The sequence below is a fragment of the Cyclospora cayetanensis genome, unplaced genomic scaffold (genome assembly GCF_002999335.1).
Source record: "Cyclospora cayetanensis isolate NF1_C8 unplaced genomic scaffold, CcayRef3 CcayRef3_contig_162, whole genome shotgun sequence".
In the NCBI taxonomy this organism is placed as follows: Eukaryota; Apicomplexa; class Conoidasida; order Eucoccidiorida; family Eimeriidae; genus Cyclospora; species Cyclospora cayetanensis.
This window is the reverse complement of record NW_020312106.1, coordinates 17,395-30,091: the sequence shown is the minus strand read 5'-3', so window position 1 is coordinate 30,091 and position 12,697 is coordinate 17,395. Positions and strand designations below refer to the sequence as shown.

Below are 12,697 nucleotides of genomic sequence, written 5' to 3'. Positions count from 1 at the left end.
TCCTGCACGCGGCGGGGGAGGGGCCCCTGCGCTGCTTACCGACACTTCAGGCATCCCCTTTGTCCGTACACCGTCGCAAGGGGCCCCCAGCCCCTCCGAAGTGCTTCGACGTCAGAAGCGCTCGCGGATGGGAGCCTCCCAGGCTGCCGATTCTGGCGAGGATTCCGACACGGAGCCATGCTATGCCTTTGAGAGCGAGGAAGGCTTGGATGTCTCTTTCCCCTTGAAGGCAGTGGAGAAGAGCTTTCGCTGCTCGCTCTGCACCGGCTACCTTCGAGACGCAGTGACCATCAAGGAGTGCCTCCACACGTTTTGTCGGTGGTGCCTCTACAGTTACGCAGAAAGTGGAGAAGCCGAGGAAGTCTGCTGCCCCTTTTGCGAGAGAAATCTGCAGCTGGCGGCACCTCATCGAGATGGTGCGTGTGTTGGCTCTAAGCGGGCGAGTACCGCGGCGCGCTCGTGGCCTCTTGAACTGCGTGTTTCTGCTGGCAGCTACGATTGCACGTTACACATATGGGCTTTCCCTTCTCACTTCCTCTATTCGAGACATGGCAGAATGCCTCTGCTCCCTCCCCCTGCCACGACGTGGATTTCGTGCCGTGTCAGAGGGCTCGCTGCGCCTTGCCTCTGCACGTCTCTGCCATGCTTACCTGGTGATCGTGATGTGGTTTGCTGTGCTTGCGCTTTTGGCCTAGGGGCGGGAAAAGACACGCGGCACTACATGCCACGCGTGACTTCAGCGTGCGTTGCTAAAGCCTTCAACCAGACGGGAAGCAGCAGCGCGGCAGCAGCAGTGAACGCAGCAGTGCTCTTCGACCGAACTATGCAAAACGTGGTTGACAAGCTGTTTCCTCATTTCGCGGTGCAGGAGCGGCTCGAAGAGGAGGAGCTGCAGCGGTACATGCAGCAGCATCAGCACAAGCCAATCCCACCAGAATATCTTGCCAGCTCTATTGCCAGCGGTGGACACTTCAAACGGGAGGCCCTCTCCCACAGAAGGGCCCGCCTCGAAGCGCGTGCCACAGCGGAGGAGGCCCTAGGGGCCCCCCCGCTGGAGCCTCCCCTAGCGCCCCCTCCGGAGGAGCAGCAGCCACGACGGCAGGCTTCAGCAGATCTTTTTTCGCAGGGCAGTGCAGCTGATGAGCAGCGAGAGAGAGGACGCGCCAGTAGCAGCACCCGCCGCACTGCGGCGACGATGCAGCAGCAGCAGCAGCAGCAGCCTCTGAATGAGTTTGTCGATCAACTGCTAAGTGCCTCCACTTGCTTCGACGAGCAGCTCACTACGGCCATCGCGTTGCTGCCAGACACCTATCAGGCGCAGTTGATGAAGGCTCGATTGGAGCTTCAACTAGAGCAACAACAAGCCCACACCCCCCCAGAGGGGGCTTTGATCGGCGGCAGTGCCTCACAAGGGCCTCATGGAGTCTTGGCGCTGCCCCTCGAGATTCCTCAGTTGGAACGCCCCTACCTGCGAGTGCCCAGCCGGATGTCAATCGGGCTGGTCCTGCGGTATCTCGCCACTCACCTGCAGCCATTGCTCTTTCCGGGGGGGCCCCCCCAAAACGCCAGAGAGGGCCCCTTAGCAGCAGGTAGTCCTTACGGGTCCGCAGAGGAGGCCCCTCTAGATTTAGAGATGGCTCTCGAACTCACGCTGGAGGGCAGCGTTCTGGGGAAAAGTCACTCCATAGATTTCGTCACCCGGGCCCGTCGTCTGAACTGCTCGGGGAAGTGTCTGTTGCTGCAGTATCGGTACAGTGCACAGGCAGAAGCCAAGGTGGTAGGCTACCACTTGGCGAAGGCGGGTTATGCCCCCCAGCAGCAGACGGCGCTTGCCGATGCCGCCTTTTGAACGCACTTCGAAAAGGCAGTCACACTGGATACAAACCCTACATGCCTGTTGCCTAAGGAAGGCATTTTTAGGAGGGGACGCACGGGAATTTCCCCCATGGCTTGCCCGCCATTCTTCGTTTGAGGCTTTAGGGTGGCGCCCACGCGTTAGCCTCGGTGAGCTCTGTGGGTCTGATGGGGGCAGCGCCTACGCTTCGACGGATTTCGTGCCCCCCTCCCCCCCGTCTCCCCCCACCGCTAGCCTTGTAGCGAGGCCCTGGCCTACTAAGTCGGCCAGAAGGCTCCCAAGTCTCGCCGGCACCGCTTGCACGCCTGCATACCCCCTCCATTGACGGGTGCTGTTCAAGCAGTAGGGTGCAAGCTGTGTTTTCTCAAAACCTTTTCGCGAAAGCACCGTCCGAAAAGGTTCTGGCTGCGCACGTCGGCGACAAAATGCATACACTGACTGCAACTTTCACGGTTCGCTCACTGGTGCCCCGCCCTAAGGGCCGCTAAAGTCAGACCCCTAACCATTTGGTTTATTAGTGTCGAAAATCCCAGAAACGCTTCGAAAAGGGGCCGCCCAGAGGCACCCGCAGCAGCAGTAGCTGCTCGCGAGGGACCCTGCAGCCGCGCGAAAAACCTTGCTGCAGCAACGGGTGTGGCGTGGCTCCTCCTCTACGCCGCACGGACCCAGCGGCAGCGAGAAAGAGGCACGAGGGCTGAGGAGGCCAGCCAGCATTAGGTGTCAGTCGTCGCCGAGGCATCCACAGCCACCAGCCGCTGCTGCATTTGCGACACTGTCCTCTGAGCCCATTCGATGCTCTCCAACACGGTTTTCTGCAGCTGCGTAACTGCCTCGTCCGCCCTCTTTACCCACGCCTGCAGCTCCTCCTGCTGTTTCTCCAGCACTGCGCGCACCAGACACACCCCATGCCTTTCTCCCCTTCGCGGACCGCAGCGCCCACCCACGCGTCTAGCGCAAAAACACGCCTTCTCCTCTTCGCGGCGTGGTCAAGCAGTTAAAAGAACTCGCTCGACGGACAGGGCCTTAGCCAGCACAACCCCACAGGCGCGCACTCACCGGACAGACGCACAGATACACCACCAGCTTCCTGGTGAATGCCTTTCAGCAGCTTCAACCGCTGTAACACAGAAGGCAGCACCGCTGCAGGGGCTTTCCACCTCTCACAAATGTCGTAGAGCTCCTCCACGCGCTGCCAGTCGCTGGCAGCCGCAGGGGCCCCCGCGTTGCGCCCCCGCCCATACTCCCCGCCACTGCCTACACTCGCCCCATAGGCGGGTGTCGATACACCCTCCGCTGCCATATCCAGTTCATGCCGCCGCTGCTGCAAGGCGTGCAGCTCCAGAAGCAGCCCCTGCGCAGAAGGGAACATCGACGGACAGGAAACCATTGTGCATACACCCCGAAAGGCCTTTATTTGCCAGTCGCTCTTGACTGCTGGGATCTTCCCCCACGCAGTGCCGCCCTGCCGCAGCGGCAGCTCTGGCTACCTACACACTAGGTCTCAACAAAAGCACTGACTTGAACGCGCTTCTGTAGGCTTTCGATCTTTTGGGCGTCGAGTAGCTTGATGCGCTGCTGCATTTCGTTCACAGCCTCAAAGAGATCCGCGTGGGGGAGGAGACTCATTTTGTGAAGACCCATCTTGTTTTCAACAAGTGCCAAACGCCGTTCTAAGAAGGTGATGCGGCTCTGCTCGATCATGGGTGACAGCGAAGGAACACAGTAGACTTCATAGGCCGTCGAAGCCAGCTCCGCGCCACCGTCTCCAGCTGTCACTCCTCCGGAAGCCGCTGGCTGTGCGTCGCCTACTCTCACGGCCACTGCCGATGTCGCAGCCGAGTCTGAGCCATTCGCATCAACACAGCACCGCCTCACCGTCCAAGCCGTGACTCTTCACACTCCGATGCACACGGCTGGCTTTCCAGGGCCCCCCCTCACAAAAACAAAGGCTCTCCTCTCCCAAGTTGCGGACGGCGAGGACTACGTACTGGAGCTTTTAGAAGGAAGCGATAGGGCTTCCGCCTCGTTGGCAAGCACCTGCTGCAGCTGGGTAGACGCCGTGGACAGGTGCTGCGCCAGCAGCGCTGCTCCAGACCGCATACCCGTAACTGGCTCGATGTGCGACACCAACGCCTCTGTTTTCTTATCGCTCAGCACACTCGAAACCTTTCGTAGGCGCACACAAAGGAAGGATCACAAACACAGACGCATGCGCAGTGGGGAGAGCGAGAAGGGTCTAACATGTGCGTTGCGGAAAGACTCCACGAAGAGCGACGTCAGGGCAGTCAGCCGACGCCCTTGAAGCGCCGCATCTGCAGTGAGTCTGCATGCGGGGTCTCTCAGCTGCCGAAGCAAACAGCGACGTCTAAGAATACCGCCTGTCCATTAGGAAGTCTACGATCATGAGAAATAACGCCTTATGCCTGTGCAGCAGAGCAAGCACCTACTTGCATGCGCAGCCTCTTGAGTTCCTCAATAAGGGACAGTGGATCGTTCCCAAAAAGGAGAGCCTCTTTAGCCCCCTGAGATAGCCGGCGAGCTTGGTACTGAACCTGCAAGAGGCCTGTGGATTTGGAAGATTCTCCCTGCTCGGCGGAGACTTCGTCCGATGGTGCAGCCTTCTCTGGCTCAGCGCCCTCTGTGCCAACCCCTTTGGGAAGGTGCACGCGCTCTTCCACAAGGAAAGATGACACGAAGTCGAGCATTTCCTCGACTTCGCTTTGCAACCGCCTCAGCCGGGCAATGGGTGTTTCAAAGGAAGAAGCCTCACGAAATTCCGATACCGTAGAGGACATCTGCAGGAAAAACACGCATATCAAAACATGCATCTCATGAATCACCGCACAAGACACGTCAGCACGTTCAACAGATGCCACACCCACGAAACCACCGCCAGTCAAGAAGCGGAGTGTTAAGAAGCACAACAACGGTGCAAAGTGCATGTGTCAAACAAGGCTGCCTGGACTGCTAGCAACTCCCTCTCGCCCCCTGTGCACCTCAACGGCGCTCCAGCACTGCCCGCACTCTGTGCCACAGCTGCCCTAAGCAAAATGACGAACAGAACCCCAGCGGGCTAAAATTTCGAAAGGCAGAGCAGCAAGTTCAAATCAAGAGGAGGCCCCGCCACGCCGTCGCTTTCAACTCGAAGCGATCCGCTATACTGAGCCAAGTTCCCGGCCGAAAACACGCACACAGGGGGATATACCATTCTCCATACAGTAAGTTCACTACGGCTTCCATCAGAAAGACACTGCACTGAAATTACTGCTCACAGATCCGATGTCGCTGACTTTGTCGCCCTTGTAGGCTGAGAGCACCGTTCGCTGGCCACGAACTTCCATCACACCCGAGCTGGAGCCCCTCCACGCGCGCCGCGTGGAGAATCCATTTTGAAAAGCAGTGCTTTTGTATGTTTTTCCTGAGAAGCACAGGCCCATACAAGGTCCATGGAAGACGTGTTCATGTGCGGCTGGCTCTCCAAACTCCAGCAGCACCACGAGCTGCGTTGATCGCCACGAAGAGGGAGGTGGGTGGGGTTGGCCTAGTCGTTCACGTACCTCGGAAGAATTCGTAGGCAGTACTTGGACGCACCTCCGTGTCGTCGATCTCTTTTGCGCCCCGCAATGATCGGTGTGCATCTGCCAGCCAAAAAAGATGCACGGGAAGCACCGCAAGTCGGCCGGTTGCATTCCACCATGTACCAGTGCAACAGCAAAAACACAGACACTACCCCCTCTACATAAGGGAAGAGCTCATGTTGAACATCATGAAATTTAATATCCCCAAAGTTGTGCCGTGGCAAACTGTATGCGAGCCACGTGCACTTGAACCCCTGTAAATACTCTCAAACCTCAGTGAAACTGGCGTAGGAGAGCCCAAACAGATGGCATTGGTAGGACAGCCAAATCACATGCACAAGATGAAAACATAGGCGCAAATCTCTCTTCACGCACCTCCTTTATCAATGCCGTCTGGTGAGGAACTTGCATGAGACACCACGGACCCAGGGTCAGGGGTGTATTCATACACTTCCTTCCCACCGGCACCATTTGCGCTGAGAAGCAGCTCTACGCGCTTGTTGGACCTTGCTGAATCGTCTTCACCCATTTTAAGCCGCGAAATACCACAAGGAGGCTTTGGTGACTGCTGCACTCTCCAGTGACGGCTTAGCAAGAACGCCGTGTCAGCTTGATAATCCTTGTACTCATAAGACTGAGCATCCCGGTACCACTGGTGTAAGGCTTCGATGATGCTGCTCCCTCGATGAACAGATGATCTGAGGAGTGATAAGCCCACTTGTGCCTTTCCTCCTTCCCGCTGCAGCTCAAGTAACGGACGACCAGCGTGTATGGTAATGTCTGCCAGCTCACTTCATCCGGCACTCACACACATGCGAAGCCACCTTCCATTGCGAAAGTTTACCAGTCGTGTCAATGGGCAGGTACAGGTAGGCGTCCTCGTGGAATATCTGAGCTCAAAAATGGACTCCTGTCACTCGGAATTCATGCGGGAAGGGTTGAAGAGGGCATATGGCCTTGGAGAAAACTCTCGGCAGCCAAATCAATAACACTAAAGAGAATATTTAATATAGTACGCGACAGATAATAGGAAGTTTATCTTTGTTGTCATCGTTGCATGTCAATGGAGTGACTGGCTGGCGCATCCAGCAGCAGTACCTCGCTGCAAGAAGCCGCCACGGTCTTCTGGCATTTCAGAAGTTTCCGATTTCATAAATTAGGTGAATGCCAAAGTGGGCTTTTAAAATGCCGCCATGGGTGCGGCTAAGGAGTGAGACGTTGTGGGTAGTGATAAAATGCAAATGTGAAGGTTGACTGACTGGTCCTTACCACAGGGCAGCTGATGAAGATACTCAAGGGAGTATGCAGCTCTCAGAATTTAATAGCGTCAGGAGGTGAATGTGTGCAAACTATGGTCAAGATGCCGTTTGGGGGGAAATCACAGTCATTCCGTGCAGTCCGAAAAGCCTGCTACACCAGCTGATGAGGCTTCTGACCTACTGTGTCCAGCATAGCGACCTTAAAGGGCAAACCGTTTGGCTGCTGGGGCATGAAACTAAGCTCTACAATCACATACAAACAAGGCGGTCAAGCTCTGCGAATGCCGTGGCCTTACGAAACGGACATGCATACACTGAAGGAATGATGCACTTCATGAACATAGTACCTAGGCTCTGCGAGCCAGGAACGAAGCCGCCCAGGCAGAATATATATGAACCCTTAGAGAGTAAATACTGTACAACACCAACATTAAATGAAAGCCTGCTTTTATTTCGGTAAATCCAGGAACAATCACCTGAGGCTGCTCAGACAATAATTATTAAACTGTCCCCGGTAGTCCAAGGAGAGTACGGTGCTCATAACCAACTAGTGAATAATGCTTGTAAAACGTACCGTTTCGGTGAAAGAATGTGATTTAGCGCGATATTGCACGCTTGAACATTGTTTGTAGCGGAATAAGCTGCACTTTGACAGTTTCTACTGCACTAAGAATTAGTTAGGCAATGCCTAATTGACTTGTCCATTCGAATAACCTTTTTACTGGGCAGTATCGTTTACAACCAGACTCAATGTTGTGTGCATGTGCGCCAGTTGCAATGTGGAGCTAGCTGTGACTCCTTATGCTGCTCAGAGCACCCACGCGCGCCCTGGCTGGGCCGCTTACCTCGTGCCAAAAACTCTGAGGGGCGCATGTAAAGGCCTATGTAAAGTCTCATTAGGAATCAGTGTAACTCTAGACTTATTGCTAACGCAGCAGAGCGTATTGATTGCTCCACACCAACACACCCTCCTCATACCCCCTCCTTTTAGAGTTATCGACATGAAGGAAGGACAGCTAGGGTAGGCGCAGTTGCACTCGATAAGCACTTCAACTAGTCAAAGGTAATTAAGTGTACCAACTGGTACACACGCCCACAGCATTCGCTTTACCGTACCTAGCTAATAAACATCTGCAAGAAGTAAGATCCACGAACAGATCAACAAACTAACCATTTTCCTATTGACCCATAGTTGGATACAGCAGCTGCAGCATCAAATGTTGGAATGTTGATCAGCCTGCCGGACCGCGGGTAGAGCATGGAGGGAGTTTTTGAAAAAGCGCAATAATTCTTAATTAGGTTTGTATTGAGCCTTGAGGAAAAAGTCTGCCCTCGAAGACTTCAGATGCAGTCATATTGGCTAGCCCCGCATTATTCGATGCAGCTATTCCCCTTCTCCCACTGATTGTGGATGCAGTTGGATATCAGGTCTACCCAAAAAAAAGTGGATTGTGATTGAGCATTTGATTATTCAATGACATGCCCTTTTTGGTGGCAGTTTGGGGGATAAGCTCGCTAACGATGAAAGTAGACACTACCGCAAAGCTTGTTGGGGAGTTCGAGAAAGGCTTGCGATTTGATGTAAACGTGCCAGCAACACATCCTATAGGACGGTAAACCTTGTCAGCCATAGAATAGATATCGATGCGTCGGTGAGGTTATGACGACTAGAACTGCAGGACGATCGCAAGGATGGGCAAGTATTCGAAGATTTCGTCAGGTGGTTGGAGATGTGCTTCCTTTGTACCCCTAAGAAGAGGAGAGGAGTAATTCTTGACCCATGTCTCTCAGGTGGTAAAGCAGTTCAATTGTGGCTTTATTCCTGTGGAAGAAGTCGTCTGGCTGTAGAGATTGCTACAGCTCAAGCCTTCATACAACCTCGGACTCATCGGCGTATACCAAGATCAGCTCAACAGCAAGCCTTTAGGAAATGGAGAAAACTGACTAAGATCCTATCAACAGATTCACATACCAAAAAATATATGAAGCCTTCATTAGCAGTAGCCACTACGTGCTTCAACAACTGCTTTAACAGTGAGCTGTCTCAGGCTTACCCAAAACTGCCACGCCAGGTTGTTGGAGAATGGTCAGCGACTCACCGAATAAACAAGACTGGTGGAGGTTCCACAGAATCATGAACTACTTGGGAGTTCAGGAGCAAGTGAGCCAATCTTCTGCGTCGTCTGTTAAATATGAAGAACCAAGTCAGGTTTTAGTAGCTATGTATGTCGAGGCTATGCCGACTGGCCCTCGCATGCAGTCTAAGGTGAATGACATCAGAAGCCCATAAAGGTTCCCACTGCCTCAGCAGCCCCACTCACCCTCCCAACAACACATGTACTATTGTAGGCAAATAAGTCATATAATCGAGAACTCTAAACGCATACATATAGCCACAAAGCAGTAGCAATGGGAGTAGGCCCCGCAGCACTAGGTTCCTTGGCGAGCAAAGAGGCGTACCACAGAAATGGAAATCCCTGACCCAAGAAGCAACACAGTAAATGGGGCTACACAAGATAAAGCCAAGGTTAGGGATCCACCACGGGTCCATTCTGCGCCGATGCAAGTTCATACTGTCAACCCTTGCTACTTGATGCTGAACATGAATGGGGTGTGCTTGTCGAAGGGAAGGCAAAGAAGTGCATGGTGCCCATTCACTCGTTAGCGCAGTCGTTAAGAGCCGATTTGGCTGACGGGCAGCAGACAACAGGGAATGTTAAGGCTACAACTCTCAAATGCCACTTCAAATAGGAAATGGGTCCTAGTAGCCAGGTTCATGACATCTGTGATGGACCCGTGAACCCTTATGTAATTGTAATCATGCCTTGGGCGACGTAGTGCAACGGGCGCACGCGGCCACAGCGGCATCCTATGAAGATTAATGTGCCACCAACTGATGGGAGGAAGCGATTCTTGGTTTCCTCAACAACGCTCACTATATCTATGGTGAGCGGCGTCGAGTTGGTACCTCAGCACCTTGAGGCACTTTCAAGATAAGGACTCAGCAAAGCAGTAAAAAGAAAAATTCTGACGTGCATACCGTCTTACTGGCTCCGCAGCCAGCCCTTCCTACGGGAAATGTGATTCAGCTTTCAGCAGAGTAAGACGAGAAAGGAGCGAAATTTTGAGGAGGCTTTTGCGGAGGTATCGAGTAGTTACAAGCTGCAAGCAGGCTGCTCACCTACTGGTCGTCAAGCTCATCGTACTGAGATCGTTCCCGGGTGAGCGCCGAGCTGTGTTCTGCATCATCAGAAGCCCCACAGCGTGAATAAGAGATGGAACGGCAGGTGAATAATCTGTTGGAGGCATTAAAGTGCAAAAGGAGATCAGTGCGTTTAGGGATAGTCCGGTGCTTGTCCTCCAAACCGACAACAGATAGATACTACGGTTGAATTCTGAGCCCCTAAACAAGATCACTCTTATGCACAAGCTTTCAGTGGCCCATGATGGAATTTTTCGACAGACCACAGGGCTCAGCAAGCTGCTTGACATTTGACATTTGGCTTTGCCCTCGCCTTGTAGCACATTCCTATTCACCCCGAAGACACCAACAAAACGGCATTCCGCAATTGCACTCACAAATTTAAGTATGCCTGTATGCTGTTTGAACTTCTTAGTGCCCCAGGTGAGCTGCATCAGGAAATTTATTGAGATTTTAGCGGTCCTGGTTTGGAGACGTCCCTGCATGGACGACGCCTTAGTATCCACCCAAAGTGTTCAAGAGCAGTACAGCACCTACGGCATGCGCTTGGGCTGTGTACTGGACAACCAGAGTTATGTACAGGAACGCAAGTGTTCAGTTTCATTGGGACAATTGTGTTTCTGAGGTTCCATGTTTCTGGCGTAAAATTCGAACAAGATTTGGCAAGATTGAAGCAATCAAGGCATGGCCTTTACCTTAGTTCACTCCCAATACACGCTAAGAAGTTTCACGAATGTGCATCTTCCCAACAGGGCGTTGATTCTAGATCTACCAGAATCGCTGGTCCTTTAACTAGCCTAATAGAAAGGTGCAGTATATGATTACGAAAGGGGAGGCAAGTGCAGTAGCAAAGATAGTAATTGGCGGCATTAGAACTTCTCCGGTACTAGCATTGGCTGGGCACCGGCAACACTTCTTCCTAATAGCCGATGTAAGTAAAGCACCGGTGGGTTCTCTTCCCGTTCAGCAGACAGCTTTTCGAAATACATTTAATTGCTGCTGGCTATTCCCATCGCTTTACGGAGATCGAGCATCGGCGTGGACTGGGGGAAAAGGGACTCTGCGCGGTGTGCCGTAGCAAGACATAGTTTCGCACTATAGTGGCACCAGGTTATTGTTCAGGACAACCACCAGTGTGTTATATACCCTCAAACGAGGCTTAAAAGCTTTACTATCCCTATAGTTGTTCTCTGGTGCCTCTTGCAGCGCAAAATCGCACTGAGGTGTAATGATTGCGTCATTGACGTGGTTGCCGATGCGCTTTCGACATTCCAGAATTTTAGTATCGTACCGCACAACCGCACCTGCTTATGATGGTGCACAGTTTCTGTCGATATTCCGTCTTGGGCTTTTGACATCTGTGCATCTGCTTTTATTGTCAAATTCCAATATCCCACAGCGGTGACGCACACCCACGTTGAAAATGGCCTGTTATGCTTCGAAACAAAGCGTAGACTTCGTCACTTGTACATTCCGAATACGCCAAGTGCCTTTTTGTGAGACTCATGAGGCATGTTCTCTCGGGCCATGATGATATTTTACACTGCAAGATATAAGCTTTCATAATCCCTTTGGTGTCCCGGAGTGCTTCCACCACCCGAAGAGTATGCGCTACCAAGCGCAGATGGTCAGCAGCCGCAGCTGCATAGTTCTCCTGAATCTAACCTTCGAGGCCTTCCAGTTCCTAAAAGGATTTATATTGAACCGATTGTGGACATATTTCGTTGGACTTACGGAGGTCAGGGGTCAGCCTAGCACTCACGTCGTGGTCAGCTTGCCCAGTAAATACGCTCATTTTTAATCCAGTTATCCGGCTCGTTGACGGCTGACAAAGTCGCGCAATTTTTCTTGTTTCGTGCATGGAAGCTCCATAGTTTCCCTATGAGAATCATTGCTGATAGGGACTGCAAGTTGGTAAGTGTGTTTTTGAATGCCTTCATGATCCACCAACACATTAATCATGAAATGCGCGAACACTGCGAAGCTCCTTGAGGCAGATAGACAGCACGAGCACACTAAACTCACTCTCCTGCAGTATTTGCGAACCTATGCTTGTAAAAAAGCAACTGCCTTGCCTTACTTTCTTCTTCTGCTATGTAGGTTTACATTGTAGCAGTACAGTTGTCTGCCTATTTCTCTCTCGCATCCCTGCGCTACACTGAGCAGCTCCTCTCGATTGTGGGCCTGAACATACTGGTATACGGTCGGCAGCTGCTCTGAGCGAAGCTGGAATTCAGGAAACTGCTGGTCAGTGCACGGGAATGTACCCGCAAAGCTGATGCCAGACAAGAACAAGACTCTGGCAAATGGCATTCAGCTGCATTTTTCGAGCCTGGAGATTTATTCCTGGTGGACCAGCACAGTTGACGAGGCGCACCTTACAGTGTCCAGGAAAAGGCTTCTGTGTACAGCTGGCTACAACTATTCGCAATTCTCTCACGAATGAATGCTCTTTCGTAACTTGTCGATCCCCCTGAATTTTGGGGCGCCACAGAACTACCAATACTGGCTTCCAATAGAAGTTTTAAAACTAGCGTATTCATCCGTGGACTCAAAGAAGCTTTTAAGTGTTTTGATATATCTATCGGATCTAGACCGAACTATCATGATCTTCTTAGCCGAGCTCAAGTGCGGCTGCCGCGCAGGCAAGTGATCTGCACAGAGGCGAAGGATCCATAGGGATTTGTCGAAGTACTAAATTCTAGAGCTATTGACCCCCGATTATTTGCTGGACAAAACTAGCTGGGATGGTTTGGAAGGCGCTAAATTCATGGGTTGACGGATGAGCAGCTTGCCGGCTTTG

General features: G+C 52.5%; 2 protein-coding genes across 2 annotated transcripts; one reads left to right on the top strand and one right to left on the bottom strand.

Moving 5' to 3' along the window:
- Nucleotides 1-127: 127 nt before the first annotated feature.
- On the top strand, nt 128-1,849 carry LOC34619108. Its single transcript, XM_026337064.1, has 2 exons — nt 128-416; nt 696-1,849. Exons 1-2 carry the CDS (start codon nt 128-130, stop codon nt 1,847-1,849), a joined length of 1,443 nt encoding a protein of 480 aa, XP_026192849.1.
- Nucleotides 1,850-2,568: 719 nt separating this feature from the next.
- On the bottom strand, nt 2,569-5,962 carry LOC34619107 (dynactin subunit 2). The gene is made up of 8 exons (XM_026337063.1): nt 5,809-5,962; nt 5,413-5,493; nt 5,128-5,273; nt 4,303-4,650; nt 3,850-4,021; nt 3,374-3,696; nt 2,912-3,206; nt 2,569-2,738 (listed from the first exon to the last, which is right to left on the bottom strand). Exons 1-8 carry the CDS (start codon nt 5,960-5,962, stop codon nt 2,569-2,571), a joined length of 1,689 nt encoding a protein of 562 aa, XP_026192848.1.
- Between the last annotated feature and the right edge of the window lie 6,735 nt (nt 5,963-12,697).

What these genes read in the sequence shown, in the direction of transcription:
- LOC34619108 (XM_026337064.1), top strand. Translation starts at nt 128, where the DNA reads ATGGGAGCCTCCCAGGCTGCCGATTCTGGCGAGGATTCCGACACGGAG. An exon ending in GGCGGCACCTCATCGAGATG is followed by an intron (nt 417 to 695) that starts GTGCGTGTGTTG and finishes CTTTTGGCCTAG; the next exon opens with GGGCGGGAAAAGACACGCGG.
- LOC34619107 (XM_026337063.1), bottom strand. Translation starts at nt 5,962, where the DNA reads ATGGGTGAAGACGATTCAGCAAGGTCCAACAAGCGCGTAGAGCTGCTT. An exon ending in AAGTCAGCGACATCGGATCT is followed by an intron (nt 4,651 to 5,127) that starts GTGAGCAGTAAT and finishes TTTTTCCTGCAG; the next exon opens with ATGTCCTCTACGGTATCGGA. An exon ending in TGTATCTGTGCGTCTGTCCG is followed by an intron (nt 2,739 to 2,911) that starts GTGAGTGCGCGC and finishes TGGTGCGCGCAG; the next exon opens with TGCTGGAGAAACAGCAGGAG.